At 47.0% G+C, this 27,861-nt stretch overlaps 1 protein-coding gene across 3 annotated transcripts in view; it reads right to left on the reverse strand.

The window, feature by feature from the left end:
- csrnp3 (cysteine-serine-rich nuclear protein 3) overlaps positions 1 to 27,861 on the reverse strand; it is a 349,348-nt gene that overhangs the window by 41,986 nt on the left and 279,501 nt on the right. For all 3 annotated transcript variants that reach the window (XM_038789724.1, XM_038789722.1, XM_038789723.1), the window contains one exon: positions 8,221 to 8,393. In XM_038789724.1, the coding sequence (XP_038645652.1) occupies positions 8,221 to 8,368 (148 nt within the window). In that variant the 5' untranslated portion in view covers positions 8,369 to 8,393. The remainder of the gene's footprint in view (positions 1 to 8,220; positions 8,394 to 27,861) is intronic.

The following is a 27,861-nucleotide window of genomic DNA, read 5'->3' on the forward strand; positions in this document are numbered from 1 at the left end:
CTGATGGTGGGGATGTTTGAAGAGGCGATAGGGAAGGGAGTGTTGCCACAAACCTTGGGGCAGGCATCGATTTCACTTTTGCTAGAAAAAAGATAAGGATCTGACGGAGTGTGGGTCGTATAGGCCCATATCACTTCTGAATGTGGACGCAAAAGTGTTGGCAAAGGTATTGGCAGGTAGGCTGGAGGAGTGCCTCGCGAAGGTGATTGGTGAGGATCAGACGGGGTTCGTGAGAGGGAGGCAGCTTTTTTCAAACATTTTTTTTTTTTTTTTTGTTTAAATTTAGATTACCCAATTATTTTTTCCAATTAAGGGGCAATTTAGCGTTGCCAATCCACCTACTCTGCACATTTTTGGGCTGTGGGGGCGAAACCCACGCAGACACGGGGAGAATGTGCAAACTCCACACGGACAGTGACCCAGAGCCGGGATCGAACCTGGGACCTCAGCGCCGTGAGGCGGTTGTGCTAACCACTAGGCCACCGTGCTGCCCTGCTTTTTTCAAACATAGGAGGGTTTTGAACGTCGTTCTGTCACCAGCGGAAGGGAAGGAAACAGAGGTGGTTGTGGCATTGGACACCGAGAAGGCGTTCGACCAGGTAGAATGGGGGTACTTGATGGCAGTTCTGGAGCGTTTTGGGATTGGACCAAGATTTGTGAACTGGGTAAAGCTACTATGTAAGGAGCCGAAGGCGAGTGTCCGCACAACCAACATCAGCTGGAGATACCTTTCTCTCCACCGTGGAATGAGGAAGGGATGTCCTATGTCCCCCCTGCTGTTTGCACTTTGCAATTGAGCCATTGACCATCGCATTAAGAAGTTCGGGAGCATGAAAAGGAATGCCCGGGGGGGGGGGGGGGGGGGTAGAGCATATCCTTATATCCTTATATGCTGACGACTTGCTGTTATATGTGTCGGAACCAAGTGTGTCAATAGGGGGAATATTGGAGCTACCGCGAGTATTTGGGTCTTTCTCGGGGTACAAGCTGAACTTAGGCAAGAGTGAGTATTTTGTGGTGTCTTGGCTGAGGGTGGGGGCAGGAGTGGGGGTGTTGCCGTTCCATAGGGCAGGGACTCACTTTAGATATCTGGGGGTGCAGGTTGCCTGGGAATGGGGGAGGCTTCGCAGGTACAACATCTCTAGTTTGGTAGGGAGAGTGAAAGCCGACCTGGCAAGGTGGGATGATCTCCCTCTGTCACTGGCGGGTCGGGTATAGGCGGTTAAAATGAATGTGTTGCCGTGATTTCTGTTTATTTTTCAATGCCTACCACTTTTCCTTCCAAAGGCTTTTTTCAGGGAGATTGAGGGAAGGATTACCTCGTTCATATGGGGAGGGAAGGTGGCCAGAGTGAGAAAGGTGTTGCTACGGAGGGGAAGGCAGGCAGCGGGGTTGGGTCTTCCAATCCTGTTGTACTACTACTGGGCGGCGAATGTGGAGAAGGTGTGGAGCTGGGTCAGAGGGGTTGATTCCCAGTGGGTCAGAATGGAGGAGAGTCTGTGCAGGGGGTCGGGCCTGAAAGCACTAGCAACTGCGCCGCTCCCGATAGCTCCGGGGAAATACTCAGGGAGTCCAGTAATAATAGCTTCATTGAAAATCTGGAGGCAATTTTGCCAACATTTCGGGTTGGGGCAGGGTCAAGGGAAATGCCGATTCGGGAGAACCACAGATTTGAGCCAGGGAGGTGGGGATGGAAATTTCTGGAAATGGGAAGAGAAGGGGATTAAGACGCTAAAAGATTTTTTTCTTAGGGGTCGGTTTGCAGGATTGAAGGAGCTGGAAGCGAAGTATGGGCTGGAGCAGGAATAAATGTTTAGATACATGCAGGTTCGGGATTTTGCCAGAAAGGAGATACAGAATTTCCCGGAGGAACCGGCCTCCACATTGCTGGAGGAAGCGCTGACTGGAGAAGCGGGTAGTGTCAGCAGTGTACAGAGCTATTTTGGAAGAGGATAAGGCACCAATGGAAGGGATCAAAGCAAACTGGAAGGAAGAGTTGGGAGAGGTTATAGAGGAGGAGTTCTGGTGTGAGGTGTTCCGGAGAGTAAATGCCTCCAGCTCATGTGCGAGGTTGGGGCTGATACAGCTGAAGGTGGTATAGAGAGCACACCTCACAAGGGCGAGGATGAGCCAATTCTTTGAAGGAGTAGAAGATGTGTGTGAGCGTTGCGAGGGGGGGGGGGGGGGGGGGGGGAGGGAGCTAATCATGTTCATATGTTTTGGTCCTGTCCAAACCTGTAGGACTACTGGAAGGAGGTTTTTAGGGTAATCTCCAAGGTGGTGCATGTGAAACTGGACACGGGTCCCCGGGAGGCCATATTCGGGGTGTCGGACCAACCAGGGTTGGAAACGGGTGCGGAGGCAGATATCGTAGCCTTCGCCTCGTTGATTGCCCGAAGGCGGATCCTGTTGGGATGGAGAGCAGCCTCTCCACCCTGTGCCCTGGCATGGCGGGGGGACCTGTTGGAACTGAGGGGAGGGACGGAGGGGTTCTACAAGTCATGGCCATTATTTATTATGCACTTTCAAGAACTGGATAACATTGAACATTAGTTGGGGGGGATGGGTGGGAGGGTTGATCGGAGGGGGGCTGTGTGTATTAAGGGTGACTATGGGTAATCCCTGATTCCTTTTTGTCAGTTGTTTATGGAAACATGCGGGCTAATGTTTGGGGGTTTGTGAGAGGATGGGATCGTTGTTATTGTTATGGGGATTGATATATTTGTTGCTGATTATTGTTTATTGTTGGGGGTGTAAATTTGGGAGAAAATGTGAAAAAGGAGGAGAATAAAAATATTTATAAAAAAAAGATTTGGCCTTTCGATCCTTTCAGGCTGCTCTGCCATTCAGTATAATCAAGCTGATCATCCTACTCAGGAACCTGTTCCCTCCCTCCCCAGATATCATTTGATCCCTATAGCTGCAAGAACCAAATCTAACTCCTTCTTGAAAACATACAATGTATTGGCCTCAACTGCTTTCTGTGGTAATGAATTCCACAGACTCACCACTCTCTGGGTGAAAAAAAGTCTCCTCATTTTAGTCCCAAATGGTCTACTCTGTATCCTCGACTGTGACCCCTGGTTTTGAACATCACCTCATCAGGAACATCCTTCCTGCATCTACCCTGTCTAGTCCTGTTAGAATTTCATAGGTTTCTATGAAATGCCTCTCATTCTTCAAAACTCCAGGGAATATAGTCCAAACTGACTCAACCTCTCATCATATGTCAGTCCTGCCTTCTTCACCGCTCGCTGCACCTGCATGCTTACCTTCAGTAACTGGTGTACGAGGATACCCAGGTCTCTTTGCACATTCTCCTTTCTCAATCTGTAGCTATTCAGATAATAATCTACCTTCCTGTGTTTACTAATAAAATAGTACTGCATTATACTGCATTTGTACACTCACTCAACTTGCCCAAATCACACTGAAGCATAGAACATAACAGCGCATTACAGGCACTTCGGCCCTCGATGTTGCGCCGACCTGTGAAACCAATCTAAAGGCCATCTGCACTATTCCCTTATCGTCCATATGTTTATCCAATGACCATTTAAATGCCCTTAATGTTGGCGAGTTCACTAGTGCTGTAGGTAGGGCATTCCACGCCCTTACTACTCTCTGAGTAGAGAACCTACCTCTGACATCTGTCCTATATCTATCTCCCCTCAATTTAAAGCTATGTCGCCTCGTGCTAGCCATCACCATCCGAGGAAAAAGGCTCTCACTGTCCACTCTATCTAATCTTCTGATCATCTTGTATGCCTCAATTAAGTCACCTCTTAACCTCCTTCTCTCTTAACGAAAACAGCCTTAAGTCCCTCAGTTTTTTCTCATAAGATCTTCCCTCCATACCAGGCAACATCCTGGTAAATATCCTCTGCACCCTTTCCAATGCTTCCACAACCTTCCTATAATGCGGCGACCAGAACTGCACGCAATACTCCAAATGCGGCCGCACCAGAGTTTTGTACAGCTGCAACATGACCTCATGGCTCTGATACTCAATCTCTCTACTAATAAAAGCCAACACACCGTATGCCTTCTTCACAACCCTATCAACCTGGGTGGCAACTTTCAGGGATCTATGTACATGGACACCGAGATCTCTCTGCTCATCCACACTACCAAGAATCTTACCCCAGTACCCTGTATTCCTGTTACTCCTTCCAAAATGAATCACCTCACACTTTTCTGCATTAAACTCCATTTGCCACCTCTCAGCCCAGCTCTGCAGCTTACATATGTCCCTCTGCAACATCCTTCCGCACTGTCCACAACTCCACCAACTTTGTCATCGGCAAATTTACTCACCCATCCTTCTACGCCCTCCTCCAGGTCATTTATAAAATTGACAAACAGCAGTGGCCCCAAAACAGATCCTTGTGGTACACCACTAGTAACTGAACTCCAGGCTGAACATTTCCGATCAACCACCACCCTCTGTCTTCTTACAGCTAAACAATTTCTGATCAAAACTTCTAAATCACCCTGAATCCCATGCCTCCGTATTTTCTACAATAGGCTACCGTGGGGAACCTTATGAAACGCTTTACTGAAATCCATATACACCACATCAATTGCTTTACCCTCGTCCACCTGTTTGGTCACCTTCTCAAAGAACTCAATAACGTTTGTGAGGCACGACCTACCCTTCACAAAACCGTGTTGACTATCCTTAATCAAATTATTTCTTCCTAGATGATTATAAATCCTATCTCTTATAAACCTTTCCAAGACTTTGCCCACAACAGAAGTAAGGCTCACTGATCTATAGTTACCGGGGTTGTCTCTACTCCCCTTCTTGAACAAGGGTACAATATTTGTTATCCTCCAGTCTTCTGGCATTATTTATGTAGACAATGATGACATAAAGATCAAAGCCAAAGGCTCAGCAATCTCCTCCCTAGCTTCCCAGAGAATCCTAGGATAAATCCCATCTGGCTCAGGGGACTTATCTATTTTCACACTTTCCAGAATTGCAAACACCTCCTCCTTATGAACCTCAAGCACTTCTAGTCTAGTAGCCTGTATCTCAGTATTCTCCTCGACAACATTGCCCTTTTCCTGCGTGAATACTGATGAAAAATATTCATTTAGCACCTCTTCTATCTCCTCGGACTCCGACGAATACACAACTTCCCACTACTGTCCTTGACTGGCCCTACTCTTACCCTAGTCATTCTTTTATTTCTGACATGCCTATAGAAAGCTTTAGGTTTATCCTTGATCCTACCTGCCAAAGGCTCCGCATGTCCCCTCCTGGCTCTTCTTAGCTCTCTCTTTAGGTCCTTCCTAGCTAACTAGTAACTCTCGAGTGCCCTAACTGAACCTTCAGGTCTCATCTTTACATAAGCCTCCTTCTTCCTCTTGACAAGTGATTCAACTATTTTAGTAAACCACTGTTCCCTCGCTCGACCACTTCCTCCCTGCCTGACAGGTACATACTTGTCAAGAACACACAGTAGCTGTACCTTGAACAATCTCCACATTTCAATTGTGCCCCTCCCCTGCAGTTTCCTTCCCCATCCTATGCATCGTAAGTCTTGCCTCATCGCATCATAATTGCCTTTCCCCCAGCTATAACTCTTGCCCTGCGGTACATACCTATCCTTTCCATCGCTAAAGTGAACGTAACCGAATTGTGGTCACTATCACCAAAGTGCTCACCTACCTCCAAATCTAACACCTGTCCTGGTTCATTACCCAGTACCAAATCCAATGTGGCCTCGTCTTTTGTTGGTCTATCTACATACTGTGTCAGGAAATACTCCTGCACACATTGGACAAAAACGGACCCATCTAAAGTACTCGAACTATAGCGTTTCCAGTCAATATTTGGAAAGTTAAAGTCCTCCATAACAACTACCCTGTTACTTTCGCTCCTATCCAGAATCATCTTTGCAATCCTTTCCTCTACATCTCTGGAACTTTTCGGAGGCCTATAGAAAACTCCCAACAGGGTGACCTCTCCTTTCCTGTTTAGAACCTCAGCCCATACTACCTCAGTAGACGAGTCCTCATCAAATGTCCTTTCTGCCACCGTAATCCTGTCCTTGACTAACAATGCCACTTCTCCCCCTCTTTTACCACCTTCCCTGAACTTACTGAAATATCTAAACCCCGGAACCTGCAACAACCATTCCTGTCCCTGCTCGATCCATGCCTCCAAAATAGCCACAACATCGAAGTCCCAGGTACCAACCCATGCCGCAAGTTCACCCACCTTATTCCGGATGCTCCTGGCGTTGAAGTAGACACACTTAAAACCACCTTCCTAACTGCCGGTACACTCCTGCAACCGTAAAACTTTACTCATGACCTCACTACTCTCAACGTCTTGTTACTGGAGCTTCAATTCAGGTTCCCATCCCCCTGCTGAATTAGTTTGAACCCACCCGAAGAGCATTAGCAAATTCCCCCCCCAGGATATTGGTACCCCTCTGGTCCAGGTGTAGACCATTCCCTTTGTAGAGGTCCCAACTACCCCAGAATGAGCCCCAATTATCCAGGTATCTGAAACCCTCCCTCCTGCACCATCCCCGTAGCCACACAGAAGCATCTCTGCATCTGCTCACGGCTCACTCTCCCACCCAGCTTTGTGTCATCTGTAAATTTGGAGATATTATATTTAGTTCCCTTATCTAAGTCATTAATATATGTTGTGAATAGCTGGGGTCGTAGGACCGATCCCTGCAACACCCCACTCGTCACTGGCTGCCATTTGAAAAAAGACCCGTTAATTCCTACTCTTTGCTTCCCATCTGCCAACCAGTTTTCTATCCATCTCTATACACTATCCCTAATCACATGCACCACGCTAATCTCTTATGTGGGACTTTGTTCAAAGCCTTTTGAAAGTCCAAATAAACCATACCCACTGGCTCCCTCCCCCACGCGCACACTCCCTTCCCCAGGCGCACACTCCCTTCCCCACGTGCACACTCCCTTCCCCAGGTGCACACTCCCTTCCCCGCATGCACACTCCCTCCCCCAGGTGCACACTCCCTTCCCCAGGTGCACACTCCCTCCCCCAGGCGCACACTCTCTCTCCTAGACGCACATTACCTCCCCCAGGCGCACACTCCCTCCCCCCAGGCGCACACTCCCTCCCCAGGCGCACACTCCCTCCCCCCAGGTGCACACTCCCTCCCCCCAGGCGCACACTCCCTCCCCCCAGGCGCACACTCCCTCCCCCCAGGCGCACACTCCCTCCCCCCAGGCGCACACTCCCTCCCCCCAGGCGCACACGCCCCCTCACAGGCGCACACGCCCCCTCACAGGCGCACACGCCCCCTCACAGGCGCACACGCCCCCTCACAGGCGCACACTCCCTCCCCCAAGCGCACACTCCCTCCCCCAGGCGCACACTCCCTCCCCCAGGCGCACACTCCCTCCCCCAGGCGCACACTCCCAGCAATACACAGTCCCTCCTACACTTGCACAGTCCCTCCTGCACTTGCACAGTCCCTCCTGCACACACACACACGCTAAGAATTAGGCTCCGGTGAGCCTGCTCCACCATTCAATACAATCATGGCTGATCTAATCTCAGCCTCATCTCCACCTTCATGCCCGCTCCCCATAATTAGTCATCCTGCTGCTAATTAAAAACCTGTCTATCTTCTCCTCAAATTTATTTAGTGTTCTTCTGTCCACTGCATTCTGGGGTAGAGAATTCCCCAGATACACAACCCTCGTGTGAAGTAGTTCCTCCTCATTTCTGTTTTTAATCTGCCACCCCTCAACATAAAACTATAGCCTCGCATTATAGAATGTCCAACAAGGGGAAACATCTGCTCTACATCTAGCCTTTCAATCCCCTTTAGCATCTTTTACACTTCAATTAGATTTCTCTCATTCTTCTAAACTCCAGCGGGTACAGGCTATGGACATCACACATGATCCAGCGTGAGCCTTCCATCCGGAGGCCACTAGGGCAGCACCTTGCAGTAACCTTTTTCACAATAACTTAATTGCAGTGTTAATGTAAGCCTATTTGTGACAATAATCAAGGTGATTATTATTAGGATTAGCAGACCCAGTGGTTCTAATTTAACTCCCTCTTCCCTGGCAGGAAACAAGTAGAGAGTGAGGGGACAGCTACAATGAGGCCAGCCACTTACTCTGATCCTTTGCTACAGTATTGCAACTTGGCAGATGTAGTTTCAGTTACATCCTCCTCATAACATCAAAAAATCAAAAAAATGTACTTACGAGTAAAATGGCTGGAAGTGGATGGGTTCACACTGTCACCACTCTCTGCGCTCTCACTTTCAGAGATCTCATCGTCTGACTCCCTTATAGAGGAACACGGTGAGGCTCCTTCAACATCTTCAAACTTTCTCTTCAAAATCCCACTCATGGTGTTCTCAAATTATTAACAGCAACTGTAACAAAATATATATTTAGTTGAATAATGCTTTTTTAAACAAAACACTGAATTCAATAAATGGTAATAACTGGAATATGGGAGGCTCCAGTTGTTAATGAAGAACATTTAAGCTTAAATTACCCATTCATTTATCAAATTCAGGACAGATGAAACAATTTTACCTCCAAAATTATTGATCTGCTCTTGTGGCTTCAATTTTTTCAGTTATGTAACAATAAGACGGAGGAGCAGAATTAGGCCACTCGGCCCATCGAGTCTGCTCTGCCATTCAATCATGGCTGATATTTTTCTCATCCCCATTCTCCTGCCTTCTCCCCATAACCCCTGACCCCCTTATTAATCAAGAACCTTAAAGACATGTCCTCATCCCTGCTTTAAAGGATTGTCCCTTTAGTCTGAGATTGTTTTCTCTGCTTCTAGTTTTTCCTATAAGTGGAAACATCCTCTCCACGTCCACCCTATCCAGGCCTCACAGTATCTTGTAAGTTTCCATAAGTTCCCCCTCATCCTTCTAAACTCCGAGTACAGATCCAGAGTCTTCAACCATTCCTCATACGACAAGCTCGTCATTCCAGGGATCATTCTTGTGAACCTATTCTGGGCCCTTTCCAAGGCCAGCACATCCTTCCTTAGATACGGGACCCAAAACTGCTCACAATTCTCCAAATGGAGTATGACCAGAGCCTTATACAGCCTCAGAAGTACATCCCTGGTCTTGTATTCTAGCCCTCTTGGCATGAATGCTAACATTGCATTTGCCTTCCTAACTGCCGACTGAACCTGCACATTAACATTAAGAGCATCGTCAACAAGGAAGATAGAGTTTGTTATTTTTTTCTACCCTTTAATACTTTTTGGTTTTTTTTTTAAGTACTGGGACAGCACAATGGCACCCTGGTTAGCACTGCTGCCTCATAGAGTTTGTTAATGGGGGTTTTGACACATGTAGCACTGGCCATTATTCTTTATGCTAGTTTCAGATTCTATAATTAGCAAGAAGTGCAGTGTAGTGATCCACGGGAGGCAGTAGTTCCGTTACCACACCAATATTTATTTACAATAACGATATTACAGGAGCAGCTACAAACAGTGCTGCTAGCAGTCCAGTCAACTTAAGACTGCTCACAAAGCCTACACAGGTGATTATATGGGCCCCCTCAATGAGCTATCATTGAGGGAGCTCATACTCCAATTGGCCAACCAATAAAGCCAAGTGGAGTTCATTACACCCCTCCCCCCCCAAGGTCCGAGGAATTCCTGCCAGCTGGCATTCCTTTGAGCTTCTTCCTGCTCCTCATGTCTGGGTCTGTCACCTCTGTGACGTCCGCCGGGTCGTTCTCCGAAGTGGGCGGGGTGTACCTTATAGGTGCCCGTCTTTTCCTTGACGACCTCCTTGGAAGTTGTTCTTCCTCCTCCTCGGGGAGAGGTGTCACGGCGGCCTCGTCGAGTGTGTCTATCTCCGACTCTGATGACTGGATGACGGGGTCTGGAGAAATTGCTTGGGGCTGGGGTGTGGGTATCCTTTCCGTCTGGGCTATCCCAGTTTAAGGCGGTCCTGCTTCGCCTGCCTACAGGTGTGGTTCCGCTGCCCTTATTTGGCCTAGGTGTTTCTTCAGCACCTTACCTCCTATTGAAACCTCATAGGATATGCGCCCTGTTTGGGACTCTACCGTGCCTTTGACCCACGTTGGTCCATTCCCATAATTCTTGACCCAAACATGTACCCCACCTGAAAATGTCTCTGCTGCCGATTATTATCAATCCCCCTGCGTTGGGCCTCCTGTTGTTTCTCCACTTTCCCCGTTAAATTTGGGAAAAGGAGACTCAGCCTCGTTCGCAGCCGCCTTCCCATTAAGAGTTCAGCTGGCGGTATGCCCGTTGTGGAATGCGGTGTGGTCCTGTAATCAAACAGCCAGCGGGAGAACTTTGTGTCCATTGACGCTGCCGGCTGCTTCTTGAGTCCCGCTTTAAGTGTCTGGACCGCTCTCTCTGCCAGGCCGTTGGTCGCTGGATGGTAAGGGGCCATTTTGATGTGATGGACTCAGTTTTACTTCAGGAATTTTCCAAATTCCCCACTTGTGAATGCCGTTCCGTTGTCCGACACTAATACCTCCGGAAGTTCATGTGTTGCAAACGAGGCCCTGAGCTTTTCAATTGTCGATGCTGTGCTTGCCGTGTTTGCCCGGTGGACGTCCAACCATTTGGAGTTGGCGTCCACTATCACCAAAAACATTGAGCCCATGAAAGGGCCGGCATGGTCAATATGCAGGCGGGTCCATGGTCTGCCTGGCCATTCCCACGGGTGCAATGGCGCCGCTGGTGGAACTCTTTGCCCCTGTTGGCACTCCTGGCACCGACGTACCAAGGCTGCTATGTCTGAGGCCAAACCTAGCCACCAAATGTAGCTTCGAGCTAGCATCTTCATTTTAGACACCCCTGGGTGTCCGTGATGTAACTCGGTTAAGATTGCCCGACGGCCCTGAGCTGGGACTATTACCCGGGCTCCCCATAATAGGATACCGTCTTCTACGGTTATTTGGTCCCTTCTGCTCCAGTATGGGTGCATCTGGGGCTCCACTGGTCTTTCCAGTTCCCCTGTTAGCAGTAAATGCTTCATCTTGGCTAAAACTGGATCTTTTTGCGTCCACAACCGAATATGTTGTGCGTCCACTGGTAGGGTGTCCAAAAAATGTAGAGTCATTACTGTCTCCTCTACTTTCGGTATTAGTGGCGGGGTGTCCGGGAGGGGAAATCTGCTCAAAGCATCTGCATGAGCTACTCGCGTTCCCGGTCTGTGCTCCAGAACGTATCTATATGCCGCCAGTAGCAACGCCCAGTGTTGGATTCTAGCTGATGCAATCGGGGGTATTGACTTGTCTTCTTTTAATAACCCTAATAACGGCTTATGGTCCGTCACTATGGTGAATTTCTGCCTGTACAGATACTGGTCAAATTTTTTTACTGCGAATATCACCGCCAGTCCTTCCTTCTCGATTTGGGCGTACTTCCTCTCAGCCATCGCCAAGGTCCTCGAAGCATAGGCCATTGGCCATTCTTCCCCATTCCTTCCTCTATGGGCTAAGACGGCTCCTACCCCGTAGGGGTATACATCACAAGTGACCACCAACTCCCTCCTTGGGTCATAATGCTCCAGGACATTTTCGGATGACAGCTGTTCCTTAATGTCCCTAAATGCTCGGTTTTGGCAGGTGGACCATTTCCATTCTTGCCCCTTTTTTAGTAGCTGGTGGAGGGGTTCTGGGATGGACGCCCTATTTTCAATAAATTTTCCATAATAGGTTACCAACCCTAGAAATGATCGTAACTCCTGGACCGTGGTGGGAGCTGGGACTTCTTTTATTGCCCTTACTCTGTCTTCTAATGGATGTAAGCCTGACTTGCTACTTTATATCCCAGGTACGTCACTTGTCAGGCCAGAAAAACACATTTTTCCCTTTTTAGCCGTACGCCTGCCTTTGCGAAACGCCTGAGCACTTCCTCCAGGTTCCTTAAGTGTTCCCTGTTTGTCCTACCCGTGATTAAGACATCGTCCAAATAAATCGCCATCTGCGGTAGTCCCTGTAGAATATTTTCCATCGTACGCTGGAATATAGCGCAGGCTGATGACACTCCAAAAGGTAGCCTAGTATAACGAAAAAGGCCCTTCAGGGTGTTGATTATAGCGAACCTCTGGGAGCCCTTGTCCAGTTTTAACTGCAGGTAGGCGTGGCTCATGTCTAGATTCGTGAACAAAAGCCCACCTGCCAATTTGGCATATAGGTCGTCTATTTTCGGGATTGGGTATTTGTCCAGCAGTGCGTATTTGTTTACTGTCTGTTTGAAATCTCCACAGAGACGTATCGAGCCGTCTGGCTTCAAAATTGGTACCACCGGCGCTGCCCATTCCGAGAACTGTACTGGTCTGATAATGCCGTCGCGCCGTAACCTTTCTATTTCGTCATCTACTTTCTTCCTTAATGCAAAAGGTACCGGCCTGGCCGTACAAAATTTCGGAAGGGCTTCTGGGTCCACGTGCAAAGTTGCTTTGGCGCCTATGATTTCCCCCAAACCTTCCTGGAAGACCTCCGGGTATTTTCGGAGTACTCCACTCAACTGCCTGCTTCCACTCTGGAAAATTTTGATCCAATCTAATTTCAGGTCTTTCAGCCAGTTCCGTCCAATTAAGCTCGGTCCGGAGCCCTCTACTATCGTCAATGGTAATCTGAGCAATTGTTTCTCATATTCCACAGGTACATGAGTCGTGCCTAGAACTTCCAGGGGTTCCCCCGTGTAGGTTTTAAGTTTCGTCGATGTTTTTGTTAGGGTTAGTGGCTGGAATCCATCTTTGAGTTTTCTAAATGCTGCCACTCCCATTACCGATATGGCCGCACCCGTGTCTATTTCCATTATTGTCGGCCGCCCGTTCACCCGTGGGGTGATCCTAATGGGTTCTGCTTTCTTCGTTGTAATATTATATAATTGTTTCCCTTCGGAAGAGGATGGGGCGTCTAGGTTGTGTATTTCCCTGCGTCCCCACCTGCTATTCCTCTTTTGCCACCTCCTTCTAGGGTTTCTGTTGTTGTTACCCTACTCTGTCTGATGCCAGAAACGGTGCTTCTCTGTTGGGGGAGCCTCAGCCGGTACTTTCCTCTGTCTCCAGTTAGTCCTGGCAGACTTGGGGGCAGTTCTGGGGTTTTCCTTTTTCCCTCTATTCCTCAGGTTTTTCCTGAGAGCGGCTATCTGGTAGCAGGACCTGTTGTGGTAGTCCCTCTCACAGGTATCTACCTCCATTGGCGTGCCCTGTAGTTCCTGCGCCCCACTTGCTGCCTTTTCTAGGGACAGTGCGAGCTGTAACGCCTGCCTGCAGTCTAGCTCCGTTTCCGCCAACAGGCGTTTCTGTATTGTGAGGTCGTTTATACCACACACTAACCGTTCCCGAAGCATTTCATTTAGCGTTGGGCCGAACTCACATTTTTCCGCCAGCCTTCTCAGGCGGGTCAAGAAATTCGTCACTGACTCCCTGTCTTCCCGCTTCGCTGTGTAGAATCTGTACCTACGCAAAATAAGGGGTGGTTTTGGGTCGTAGTGCTCTTTCACCAATTCTGTTACTTCTTGGAAAGTTTTCGTGTCCGGCGCATCGGGATAAGTCAGAATACGTATAGTGGCGAAAGCGGAGGGTCCGCACGCCGACAGCAGGATAAGCCGTCTCCTTTCGTCCGTCAGTATATCATTTGCCCGGAAGAAGTAACACATTCTCTCCACATACTGGGACCAGTCCTCAATAGCCAGGTCGAATGCCTCTAACCTCCCAAAAAACGGCATTTTTAAAAAATGGCAAGGCTTACCCTCCGAGTGCGGCAGCTGGTCTCCGCAAAATTCGTAGTTTATCTCGTCGCCACTGTAGTGATCCACGGGAGGCAGGAGTTCCGTCACCACACCAATATTTATTTACAATAACGATATTACAGGAGCAGCTACAAACAGTGCTGCTAGCAGTCCAGTCAACTTAAGACTGCTCACAAAGCCTACACAGGTGATTATATGGGCCCCCTCAATGAGCTATCATTGAGGGAGCTCATACTCCAATTGGCCAACCAATAAAGCCAATTGGAGTTCATTACATGCAGGTTAAATGCAGAGGTCAGCAGGATGAGTGTGCAAACTGTGCGCAACTGTTTTCCATTCTCTGTGAGAAAAGCTAAAGCTCTTCAAAACGATTGGTGCAGGAATTATACCGAAAAAAAGACATTGAGTGCTCCAAGGGAGAAATGTATATATTTGTGAGGCCCTGTCCATTTTTTTCTCTTCCCAGAAAATCCTGATTATTCTTTTGTTGGTTCACACAAGCACGCACAAAAGCAAAATTAAAATACTACTACTACTAATAATAATAATCACTTATTGTCACAAGTAGGCTTCAATTAAGTTACTGTGAAAAGCCCCTAGTCACCACATTTCAGCGCCTGCTCGGGGATACTGCGGTTGTATCACAAAGGCACATGTTATGTTGAAACACAGAAAAATAGCTTTAGTTCTATCGCTGACTATTAGCTGATGATTAGACATATATTTGGATAAGGAGCTCATTTGTGTTCTACATTTATAAAAGCTGTACTTTGAAAAAACAGAAAGCTATACGAGCTATTAAATGATTCTGTCTGCTGCTATTGATTTGGTTTTAAGAAACCTTTCACATATTGCTTACTAAGCAACAAAAGCTATTTCAGACCTGAGCTAAGCTGTTTAAAATTGGTCGTGTGCTCATAAATCCCAAAATAAGATGGGGCTGTTCAGTGCTTTCTTTTTTAAACAAACATTTTCACTAAATTAAACTGAGTCACTAACTTCAAACCTCTCGATTGTCCCTTACGCTTTCCAAAGTTGAATGTTTCCATTAAATACAAATCCAGGGTTTTTGAAATACTCTAAATTCACAGCAATTTAATAACTACCATTGACTAAAACTGGTACTCGAATAAGAGCCTTTGGAATTACGATAATAATAATAAAGGAAGTAATTGAACCCACCGTGGTTTGGTTGGGTCGTTCTGCATTGGAACTACGTACTCTAATCCTGTTCTAAATGTTTTCTACCCTTTAATGCTTTTTGGGGTTTTTTTGTTTAAGTACTGGGACGGCACAATGACACAGCGGTTAGCACTGCTGCCTCATAGCACCAGGGACCAGGGATTGATTACGACCTAGAGTGACTGTCTGTGTGGAGTTTGCACTTTCTCCTCGTGTCTGTGTGGATTTCCTCCGGGTGTTTTGGTTTCCTCCCACAGTCTAAAGATGTGAAGGCTAGATGGATTGGACATGCTAACTTTCCCCGTGTGCTCAAAAGATTGGGTGGGGATACAGGGCTAGAGTGGGGATTGGGCCTTGGTAGTGTGCTTTTCGAAGCGTCGGTGCGGACCTGATGGGCTGAATAACCTCGTTATGCACTGTAGGGATTCTATGATGATTCTACAATACTGCATTTAACTGATTCTTCTTCAACGTTGAGACAGAATGGTCCCAACCAGTGAGGCCTAGATAACAGATGTAGTAGCTCCCTGGGTCTCACAGAGAATTACTGTCTGAAGAGGCAGGGAGTTTTGTCTGAAAGATGCCATTTAACCTATGAGGCTTTGCACAACAGCCAAGCACCATTGCCAGTGACAAAGTTACTCAAAATCTGAATCTGTGTGCCTCAGGAACCTTTCAACCATCCTGCGGGACTCATCTTGTTTGCTGGAGTTTTGGCCTTGACGTTAATACCCCTCCCCCTGTATTAACATATTTAAATCAGGCTGCCACTATGCATTGCAAAACGAATTTAAAATTCCCAGGGGGCTGGGAAACTCAGCAGTGAACGGGGGTTCAGGAGCTGCTGATCTACAGAGTTACATGCCTTTCTCGCTTTTCTTGTGGGTCAGAAGGAGCAGATATGGTTCCCCAACTCCTGACCCTCAAGAAAAACTTTAATAAGCACACAGGGAGTCCACACCGAGTAAAATAAGAAACAGAAGTTTCATTTACACCGATGATATGTACACTATATGGTAGATCCCTTCTAGGCTCACCTCTGGTCGGTGCCTTACCGGCCGACCTTTTATACAATGTTTAATTGAAATACTCTGCCCCTTACGGGAGATCTCATACTCCGAAGGGCAACAGCAAAGTCTGGAAGAGGAGGAAGACTGATGCGCAGGAGCTAGCAACAGAATTGCAGCTAAAATGCCAGGGACGCAATTGCATAAATGTCTCAGGCACGTCCCTTCCCTGAAATCTGCAGCTGGGCGACATTATTTTCTAACTGGCATAAATATAACCGAGGAAATGTTGTTTGCTATACTTGTATATTAATTACTTTTATTACACATCTGACTCTTTCTTCTACACACAAAGAATTACAGGCAGCAAGATTCAGTGCAAATGAATCTTTGTTATTGTACCAAATACTGCACAATTAATGCATGCAGGTGAATTGTTGAAAAAGCCATGAATCTATGCATTTTGCTAATTTCTCCTGCTCGTATTAAGTTCCCCCCAATTTGATCCATAGTAGTGAATGATTCCACACCAGGCTGATGAGCTACATGGAACATATGCAGCCCACTATTTGTATCTGCAATGATTTCTGGTCAACTTAGGCCAATGTCAGTGTCACTGCAGCATCACTGGGCTTACTATTTTCATAGTATGATCAGCATAGTGGGCAGAATGGTAGCATAGTGGTTAGCACATTTGCTTCACAGCTCCAGGGTCCCAGGTTCGATTCCTAGCTGCGTCATTGTGCGGAGTCTGCACGTTTTCCCCGTTTCAGCAGGAATTTCCTCTGGGTGCTCCGGTTTCCTCCCACAGTCCAAAGATGTGCGGGTTAGGTAGATTGGCCATGCTAAATTGCCCTCAGTGTCCAAAAAGGTTAAGGGGGTTACTGGGTTATGGGGCTAGGGTAGATACGTGGGCTTGAGTAGGGTGCTCTTTGTAAGGGACGGTGCAGACTCGATGGGCCGAATGGCCTCCTTCTGCACTGTAAATTCTATGATAACTGCATCTTGTGGACGACTGGAAAACTGGTCAGAACTACCAGTGCGTACCCTCACTGCATTGTATTTCCTTCCCCCTAAAACTAACATCAGTCTGAGTGGAGTACGCTGGGCTCGGAGAGGAGTCCATCTATGCGTTTAGAATCAAAGTTGAGTGAATACTTTGTGTGCTTTCAATCCCAAAACCTCTGTCATAGGAGCATTCAAGAGGGATCTTCCGAACATACCCATGAAGGATACTATTGCAGTCTGCGGTCCACATTTAGGTTTTGCTGTATTCCTAATGAAGAGTGCAGTGCCCACAGTTTCTCCTTCATGACAGCACATATGTGGATGTTAGATTCCTCCACATGATCCAGTCCACATCATATGGGGGCCAAATTGCTCTGCTACACTCTCAAATTGCTGCAACTAAGTTTCAGTCTCATTGCACAGTCACAACCGTCTGCATCCTCATTCAACTTAGACGTACAAGGCATCACTGGAGCGACTTCCAAGCAGTGCTCTGTGTTTACCCTCTGCTCCTTTATCACTACATATACTTCCTTTTCCTCCTGCATCTTCCCTGCTAATCGCTGTAAGGTTTATTTTATTCATACGATGTGAGCTTCACTGGCCAGGCCAGCATTTGCTGCCCATACCTAAATTTCCCTTGAAAAGGTGGTGGTGAACCACCTTCTTGAAAGCCTGCGAGTCCTGAATTGATGAACAAAACCATTTAAAATTTAAACATTGAATTGTGATCTATCTGATGTTAATCAGACAATAGTTTTTAACTGTTATGTTAAATTCTTGTGGGTTTGAGAACTGATCCTTGACATGGAGCAGAGCTGGGAGGCAGGGAATCCAGTTTTTTGACCAAGTTGAAGATGAAGGAGATGTTGTAGGGTTGCCAACCCCCAAGGATTGACCTAGAGTCTCCAGGAAGGGAAGATCAATCTCCAGGTGCAACCCTGGAGAAAAATCATTGGGACATTAAAGAAGATTTTTTTTTTGGTTCATTTTATTTGAACATTTCTCTTTACCAGATAGATAGGCACATTTCCAAAGCATTCCAATCTTATACACCTGATAACCGTAACAATTATTGCTTGAGCTGCACTCATCCAGGCAAATGGAGAATACTGAAAATGTGGGGAAAAAAGGCTGTTTGCCTGACTGTCCAGCATCAGTGGGAAGGGCCGGAAAATTCTATATTTGTAGGCTAGTTATAATTTAAACCAAAGAACAGAATATTTCATCTTATTTATTTTAGTTCAACCTAAAAATAAACTTCACTTCACAGATATATGTTACACTGTCCTTGAAGTTGGCATTCAATTTTTCCGAATCAGTCTAAATTGATTCATAGCTCCCGAGGGTTTTACTTAAATCTGTTCTTTTCCTTTCTCAGCCTGATAACTTCTAATGCCATAACTGTCCATCGCGGTCCATCACGGTCAGAGTATTACTGGAGATCCTCTGCCTGGCACAAGTCTTCCAGCCTCAATTTAACTCCTCACAATTGTTATTTTTTTCAATTTCCGCGCAAGCTCCCACCTGCATTCCATCATGGTGAATAATAGACTCCTGGCAGACTAACTTTGTCTGTGAGTTTTCAAAGATACCTTAGAAATCCTTTCCCTCTCAAAGCCCATTTCCATGACAACGTGAATTACATGAGCATTGCATGCAGCGAGAAATACTGATCAACTATCATTGAGGCACAAATTCTCTTTTATCTTCAAATTAAATTTACAGTTTGAATCACAACTGTTTACAAGCCAACATTTTAGACCACTGTTCTGGGAATTTGGAGACTCTCAGTCTGAACACTGTTGGATCGAAACACTGCCATTGTCTCCAAGTGTGAACACTTTGCACCTTCTTCCCAGTAAACCAATGTCCTTTTAATGTCTAACAATCAAATCACTCAGGCTTGCTGTCAGACAGACTTCAGAACAGGTCTTATTAATCTCTTTCATTTTAGTTAAAGGCACACTTCCAAAGCATTCCAATCTTTTACACCTGATAACCGTAACAATTATTGTTTGAGCTGCACTCATCCAGGCAAGTGGACAGTATTCCATCACACTCCTGACTTTTGCTTTATAGATAGTGGAAGTGAGCTTGGGGGAAATCAGGAGGTATGTTACTTACTGCAGAATTCCCAGTCTGTGACCCGCTTCTGTAGCCACAGTATTTATATGGCGGTCCAGTTCAGTTTCTGGTTAATGTTAACCCCCTGGATGTGGATGGTGGATGATCTTGTGATGATAATACCATTGAAAGTCACAAGAAGGTGGTTATATTCTCCCCTGTTGCAGGTGGTCATTGCCTAGCATGTGTATGGTGCAAAATGTACATGCCACTGATCAGCAAAAGCCTAAATATTGTCCAGGTCTTCTGCATGTGGGCATGGACTGCCTCAGTACCTGATAAATTGCAAATGAACACAGTGCAATCATTAGCAAAATTTCCCACTCTGTTTTTATGGGCAACATTTAATGGGTGGCGATGTTTTCTACCATGTCACTGAAAAGGTCAGCAATTCTCTAGTCCCGGTAGCGCCACTGGGAGTGGTTGCCACTGCTCAGACTGCATCGAGTGCCAGCAAAGAACAGCCGGGAGCCGGATATAAGGTAAGCTGGTGGGTGGGGTTTCCATGAATGGGCTGAGGTCGGGGTGGACAGGTTGGCAGCATGAAAGTCACCCGCAGAATTCTACGGGCCTTTCCCCGCTTGCAAAGCCACACATGGATGTCCATTTAATTCCGATGTTGGAGGGAGGGTCATTGATCAAGCAGCTGACGATCATTATCTGAGGAACTCCTGTAGTGATATCCTGGGGCTGAGATGTCCCGGGACTGGCCTCCTTTGAAGACATCTTCATTTGTGCTTGGCATGATTCCATGATATGCAAGATGATCAAGAGTAGACCGATTAAATCAACATTGAACTGATTGGGTTTGTTCTGTTTTTATGGACTGGTCATATTAGGACAATTTTCTACGTTATTCTGTATGTATCAGTGTTGTGGCTCAAAGCACAACTCTTAAGCACTACAGCAGGTATGTTGTCAGGACCTATAGCCTTTTCTGTGTACATTGCAGTCAGTACATCAAATGGAGTACATTGAGCTGTCTGGAGACTGGCATCTGTGATGCCGAAGACCTCAGGAGGAGACTGAGGTGGTTGCAAATATTAACCATGTTTTTTGTACTGACAAGTTGGCATCATTGAAGATGGGGATGTTTGTGGAGGCTCCTCCTGCTAGTTGTTTAATTGTCCACCACCATTCATGACTGGTTGTGGCAGGACTGCAGAACTTTGATCTGATCTATTGTTTCACAAATAGCATCCACTGTTTTTTAAAATTCATTTATGGGACATAGGCGTTGCTGGTTAGGCCAGCATTTATTGCCCCTTCCTAGATGCCCTTCAGAAGGTGGTGGCGAGTTGTCTTCTTGAACCGCTGCAGTCCTGAGTGTAGGTACACCCACTCTGCTGTTAGGGAGGGAGTTCCAGGATTTTGCCCCAGCGACAGTGAAGGAATGGCAATATATTTCCAAGTCAGGGTTGTGAGTGACATAGAGGGGAACCTTCAGGTGGTGAGTTTCCCAGGAGTTTAGTTTTGTGTCCTTGCTACTTGGTCAACTTAATAGATTGTGGCCAGCATTTCAAGGAAAACCCAAAAGCTTTCTATAGGTATGTCAGGAATAAAAGAATGACTAGGGTAAGAGTAGGGCCAGTAAAGGACAGTGGTGGGAAGTTGTGTGTGGAGGCTGAGGAGATAAGCGAGATACTAAATGAATACTTTTCGTCAGTATTCACTCAAGAAAAAGATAATATTGTGGAGGAGAATGCTGAGACCCAGGCTATTAGAATAGATGGCATTGAGGTGCATAGGGAAGAAGTGTTGGCAATTCTGGACAAGGTGAAAATAGATAAGTCCCCGGGGCCGGATGGGATTTATCCTAGGATTCTCTGGGAAGCCAGGGAAGAGATTGCTGAGCCTTTGGCTTTGATTTTTAGGTCATCATTGGCTACAGGAATAGTGCCAGAGGACAGCAAATGTGGTCCCCTTGTTCAAGAAGGGGAGTAGAGATAACCCCGGTAACTATAGGCCGGTGAGCCTAACGTCTGTGGTGGGTAAAGTCTTGGAGAGGATTATAAAAGATATGATTTATAATCATCTAGATAGGAATAATATGATTAGGGATAGTCAGCATGGTTTTGTGAAGGGTAGGTCATGCCTCACAAACCTTATCGAGTTCTTTGAGAAGGTGACTGAACAGGTAGACGAGGGTATAGCAGTTGATGTGGTGTATATGGATTTCAGTAAAGCGTTTGATAAGGTTCCCCACGGTCGGCTATTGCAGAAAATACGGAGGCTGGGGATTGAGGGTGATTTAGAGATGTGGATCAGAAATTGGCTAGTTGAAAGAAGACAGAGAGTGGTAGTTGATGGGAAATGTTCAGAATGGAGTTCAGTTACGAGTGGCGTACCACAAGGATCTGTTCTGGGGCCGTTGCTGTTTGTCATTTTTATAAATGACCTAGAGGAGGGCGCAGAAGGATGGGTGAGTAAATGTGCAGACGACACTAAAGTCGGTGGAGTTGTAGACAGTGCGGAAGGATGTTGCAGGTTACAGAGGGACATAGATAAGCTGCAGAGCTGGGCTGAGAGGTGGCAAATGGAGTTTAATGCAGAAAAGTGTGAGGTGATTCACTTTGGAAAGAATAACAGGAATGCGGAATATTTGGCTAATGGTAAAATTCTTGGTAGTGTGGATGAGCAGAGGGATCTAGGTGTCCATGTACATAGATCCCTGAAAGTTGCCACCCAGGTTGATAGGGTTGTGAAGAAGGCCTATGGTTTGTTGGCCTTTATTGGTAGAGGGATTGAGTTCCGGAGCCATGAGGTCATGTTGCAGTTGTACAAAACTCTAGTACGGCCGCATTTGGAGTATTGCGTACAGTTCTGGTCGCCTCATTATAGGAAGGATGTGGAAGCTTTGGAACGGGTGCAGAAGAGATTTACCAGGATGTTGCCTGGTATGGAGGAAAAATCTTATGAGGAAAGGCTGATGGACTTGAGGTTGTTTTCGTTAGAGAGAAGAAGGTTAAGAGGTGACTTAATAGAGGCATACAAAATGATCAGAGGGTTAGATAGGGTGGACAGCGAGAGCCTTCTCCCGCGGATGGAGGTGGCTAGCACGAGGGGACATAGCCTTAAATTGAGGGGTAATAGATATAGGACAGAGGTCAGAGGTGGGTTTTTTACGCAAAGAGTGGTGAGGCCGTGGAATGCCCTACCTGCAACAGTAGTGAACTCGCCAACATTGAGGGCATTTAAAAATTTATTGGATAAGCATATGGATGATAAGGGCATAGTGTAGGTTAGATGGCCTTTAGATTTTTTCCATGTCGGTGCAACATCGAGGGCCGAAGGGCCTGTACTGCGCTGTATCGTTCTATGTTCTATTTGTAGAATGACACTTTAGGAAGTATGCTATCAGAAGAGGAAATGGAGAGAGAAGGCTGATGGGTGTACAGGAAGAAAAAAAAACAATGCAGTAGTTAACACAAACGACACAAGCCTTGCACTTTGGGAAAAGTGAATGGAAAAACTTGAAAGTACACTCCTGAGTAATGAAATCTACTGTTCAAAAATATATTCATGATTGATAATTTGTGTTTTTTAAAGCTTTGAACATGTGTCCTAACTTTTGTTTTAAATTACTGTTTTGGTGAATTTCTACGTGCTTAATGTTGAAAAACAAAATGTTTCAGTGTCCAATGGGCCAACATCAAACACTTGTAATTCACATGTAGCATGGGCCAAAAGAACAAGGTTCCATTAACCATAACAAATCCTAACTTCTCCCTCTTTCCAGCTCAGTTTACCACCCCTTAATACTGCACAACCTTTCCTTCTTTCAAAGCAGAATAAGATGACCAATTATAAAGGCAGTTTAGTGAATGGAATTTAACCTGATAGAAACTAGGTTTTGTAGTTGCCAAGCTTGTTTCCCACTAACGACCTTCCTTACCTGTTCTGGCCTACATGTGATTCCAGACCAACAGCAATGTGGTTGACTCTTTAATGTCCTCTGAATGGCCTAGCAAGATATGCAGTTGCATCAATTCACTAAAAAGTCAATAAAGAATGAAAATGGGCAGTCTACTTGGTGATTGATTTAGGTACCTGAAACGATAATGGTAAACCCAGCCCTGTGAACGCTGCAAAGCCCTCTTCATGACCATCTGGGGGCTTTTGCCAAGTTGGGGGGGGGGGAAGAGAAGAGAGGGGGTTGCCTGCACCGGGCGGCAGGGAGGACCTCCTTTCCTCCACCGCCCCGCAAGATCCATCCGCCATTTTCTTGAGGGGCGGACTCGGGGAGGACGGCAACCGCGCATGCGCGGGTGACGTCATTTACGTGGCGCCGGCCACGTCATTTACGCGGCGCCGGTTATTATGCTGCGCCGCTTGCTACGCGGCACCCAAGACTCAGCGCGCATAAATGACGCAACGCCGCTCCTAGCCCCCCGGAGGCGGGAGAACAGGGAGCTGGGAGCGGGCTCCGCCGCCGGAGTGAAACACTCCGGTTTTCACTCCGGCGTCGGCACTTAGACTCCCGTTGGGAGAATTGCGCCCCAGGTGTCAAAAATTAGGTGTCAACCTGGTGAAGCTGCAATTAATGACTGCTTGCATGTCAAACAGATTGAGCAGCATGTGATAGACAAAACTATGTGATCCCACAACCAAGGGATCAGATCTAAGCTCTGCAGTCCTGCCAAATCCAGTAGTCAATGGTGGTGGCCAATTGAACAACTCACTGGAGGAGGAGATGCCACAAATATCCCCATTCAAATGGAGCAGCCCAACACATCAGTGAAAAAGACAGGAGGCTGGATTCTCTGATTTTGGGGCTATGTCCGGATGATCCATGGCATTTTATGTGGGAAAAATCGGCACGGTGCCAGCACCGATCCTTTGACAGATGAGGGGCTAGCAGCAGCACCACGTAAAACGCACGGCCTTCCTGATATAGGTGCCTGGAGAACTGCCGGGTCTGTAGTGAGTAAATCAATAATAATAGTAATCTTTTATTGTCAAAAGTAGGCATACATTGACACTGCAATGAATTTACTGTGAAAAGCCTCTAGTCGCCACATTCTGGCTTCTATTCGGGTACACAGAGGGAGAATTCAGAATGTCCAAACTACCTAACAGCACGTCTTTCGAGACATGTGGGAGGAACCCCACACAGACACAGGGAGAATGTGCAGACTCTGCACAGACAGTGACCCAAGCTGGGAATCGAACCTGGGACCCTGGAGCTGTGAAGCAACAGTGCTACCTACTGTGCTACAGTGCCACTCACATCCCCTGAATCCCCAAAATCTGTCCACCATCTACAAGGCACTAGTCAGCTGTGTGATGGAATACTCTCCAATTGCCTGGAGGACAATGAGGGCAGCACGATACCATAATGGTTAGCACTGTGGCTTCACAGCGCCAGGGTCTCAGGTACGATTTCCTGCTGGGTCAGTCTGTGTGGAGTCTGCACGTTCTCCTCGTGTTTGCGTGGGTTTTCTCCGGGTGCTCCAATTTCCTCCCACAGTCCAAAGACGTCCAGGTTAGGTGGATTGGACAAGATAAATTGCCCCGAGTGACCAAAGAGGTTAGGAGGGGTTATTGGGATACGGGGATAGGGTGGAAGTGAGGGCTTAAGTGGGTCAGTGCAGACTCGATGGGCCGAATGGCTTCCTTCTGCACTGCATATTCTATGTTCTATAACACTACAGATTGAGCAATACTCAAGAAGCTTGAACACCATCCAGGACAAAGCAGTCCATGGGCATGATACTCTGACCCCCCCGCGCCGGGTCGGAGAATCGCCGGGGGACGGCGTGAATCCCGCCCCGCCGCCGGCTGCTGAATTCTCCGGCGCCAATTTTTTGGTGGGTGCGGGGATTGCGCTGCGCAGGTCAGGGGCCGTTGGCAGTGCCCCCCCCCCCCCCCCCCCCCCCCGGCGATTCTCCGGGCCCCGATGTGCCGAGCGGCCGCCCGTTTTTGGCCAGTCCCGCCGGCGTGAATTACACAAGGTTTGTACCGGCTGGACCTGGCTCTGAGCACGGCCTGCGGAGTCCTCGGGGGGAGGGGGGGGGGTGCGAGGGCATCCAGCCCTGGGGGGCAACCCCACGGTGGCCTAGCCCACGATTGGGGCCCACCGATCTGTGGACGGGCCTGTGCCGAGGAGGCAATCTTTCTCTCCGCGCCGGCATCTGTAAAGCTCCGCCATGGCTGGCGCGGAGAAGAAACCCCCTGCGCATGCAGCGTTCTGGGAACACGTTGGCGCTCCTGCGCATGCGCCAACTCGGGCTGGCTGCCGGAGGCCTTTCGCCGCCAGTTGGCACGGCGCCAATCACTCCAGTGCCGGCTTAGCCCCCGAAGGTGCAGAGGATTCTGCACCATCCGGGTGGCCCGACGCCGGAGAGGTTCACACCACTCTTTGGCGCCGGTACAGCCCGCCCCGCCAGATACCGGAGAATCCCAGCCCATTTGTTTGGCACCCGATCTATAAACATTCGTTCCCTCCACCAAAGGTGCACGCTGGCATCTATAAGATGCAATGCAAAAAGTCCCCAAGCCTCCTTAGAATGAACCTTCAAACCCATGAATGCCACCATCTGGAAGGACAAGGGCAGCAGATACATGGAATCATCACCATCTTCAGGTTCCCTTCCAAGTCACACACCATCCTGACTTGAAAATAGAATAAGAATAATTTTTATTATTGTTGCAAGTAGACTTACATTAACACTGCAATGAAGTTACTGTGGAAATCCCCTAGTCGCCACCTGCCAGTGGCTGTTTGGGTGCACAGAGGAAGAATTCAGAACGTCCAGTTCACCTAACAACTGGTGGGAGGAAACTGGAGCACCCGCAGGAAACCGACACAGACACGGGGAGAACATGCAGACTCCACATAGACAGTGACCCAAGCAGGAATCAAACCTGGGACCCTGGCACTGTGAAGCAACAGTGTTAACCACTGTGCTGCTCATAGACCACCGTCCCTTCACTGAAACCAGTTCAAAATCTTGGCACTCCCTTCCTAATAGCACTGTGGATATACCTACATCTCAGGGACTGCAGTGGTCCAAGGAGGCAAATTAGGAATGGACAATAAATGCTGGCCTAGCCAGCAATGCCTGTATCCCATGAATAAATAAAAAAAACCTTTAGTGCTGGGATGGATTATATTTAGGTACTGGAAGTGCAAGGATAATAATTTTATCTACCCTTTGTACCATCCAAATTCTAACAGTACATATATCTGAGTAGTAACTTGTAAACTGACTGATGTGTTGGGTACTCTGGATCTGTGGAGACTGCGTTTACCCTAGCAGTAACACATACAGGCTACCAACACTTGAAATAGTACAACTCTATTTTATTAAGCTAGGAACTGTTGAACATACTTTCACTGTGGGTCGGCACTATGTTAGATTAAACTGAAGACCTATGCCTATCCTGACCAGTCTAGACTATCAGAACATGGTGAAGATCTGTGCTACAATCTGTGAGCTCTGTCCTTCTTCGAGGCTGCATCCCGAAAGAGCGGGAAAACTAGTGCCCTCTGGCTTTATAGTGAGTGTGCTCTAACTGGTGATTGGCTGCTGTGTTGTGTGTGTTGAATGGTCTTGCAGTGTGTCAGTCAGTGTGTGCGTCTGCACCATCATATACTGATGTGTATATTATGACACTGACAACATATACTGATGTGAAGAATGAATGGCTACTCTTGTGTATAATCAAACAAAATACCCCAAAGTATTAAAGGGGCCTCCAAATGCCTCAAAAGATCCACGTGCAAAAATTCGTAAAAGCCAGTCAACATATGTAAATGTACGACAAACACAGAGCATCTAAAATTAATGACCAAACAGGGGTACAGTTGCTTTAAATTAAAAGCAGATAAAGTCATGGAAAGACAAACTATAATTCTCAATCATATCCTCATTGTATTCAGCTTTGCTTTAACTCTACCTGCATACTTGGTTCTTGTTATTGTACAGTCTCTTTCCATTTTATTTTCATTAGGATGTTGCTCTCGTTTTAGCCATTAGAACATCCTAATTATATCTGGACTTGGCAGCAACATCCTGCACTTACTGTACTACGAATTAAATAGTATTAAGATTTGTGGTACAGAAAAATGAAAGTCACTCTGTCAAACAGGTAAAATTGAAGAGAAAGATGCACTTTGCTTGTTTTGAACAGCATTTTGTCAATCTTTCTTTTATATTTTGTTTTTCCTTGCTCAGACTTTTCCATCCCTACTTGGTAATACTATTGTGTGATCTACCACTCTTGTGGCGCAGTGGGTAGCGTCCCTGCCTCTGAGCCAGAATCTCTGGGTTTGCATCCCACCCAAGGACTTGATGGACAAGGAAGGTGCATTCCTAACGTGGCCAAACAGGTCTGGTGTCAACCTTCCAACACGCCAATGGCTGCTGGTAAGAGCGGGAGAGACTTCTGGTCTTGATGTGGAGTGGTGTTCCTCCAGCTCTGGCGACAGGCTAGCAACCTGTTCCAGGAATAACTATCTATGGAAACAGACAAAAGTCTGCCTTAGGGCACCACTAGACGTGAGAAGCGAATTGGAATTGGACCACCTCTTTATACTACCAATAACACTGACATATTTACAGTTCCTGAAAATCTGCACTTGCTGTGGCAAGGAGGAAGAGCAATGGCAGCGTAACACAGCTTGGAGGCACATAATGCTGAATGGGTTCAATCTGTTATTGTTCCACCCCTTTTCATTCTTCAGATTTTCTGGTTTCAGTGGAATGTGCTACTTACGACACAAACCCCTTCACATACGCAAACAGGTTGGAGTCTGAACCAAACCTCCAAAGTTTCAGGAAGATCCAG

Source organism: Scyliorhinus canicula, chromosome 2 (assembly GCF_902713615.1).
Source record: "Scyliorhinus canicula chromosome 2, sScyCan1.1, whole genome shotgun sequence".
Classification (NCBI taxonomy): domain Eukaryota; kingdom Metazoa; phylum Chordata; class Chondrichthyes; order Carcharhiniformes; family Scyliorhinidae; genus Scyliorhinus; species Scyliorhinus canicula.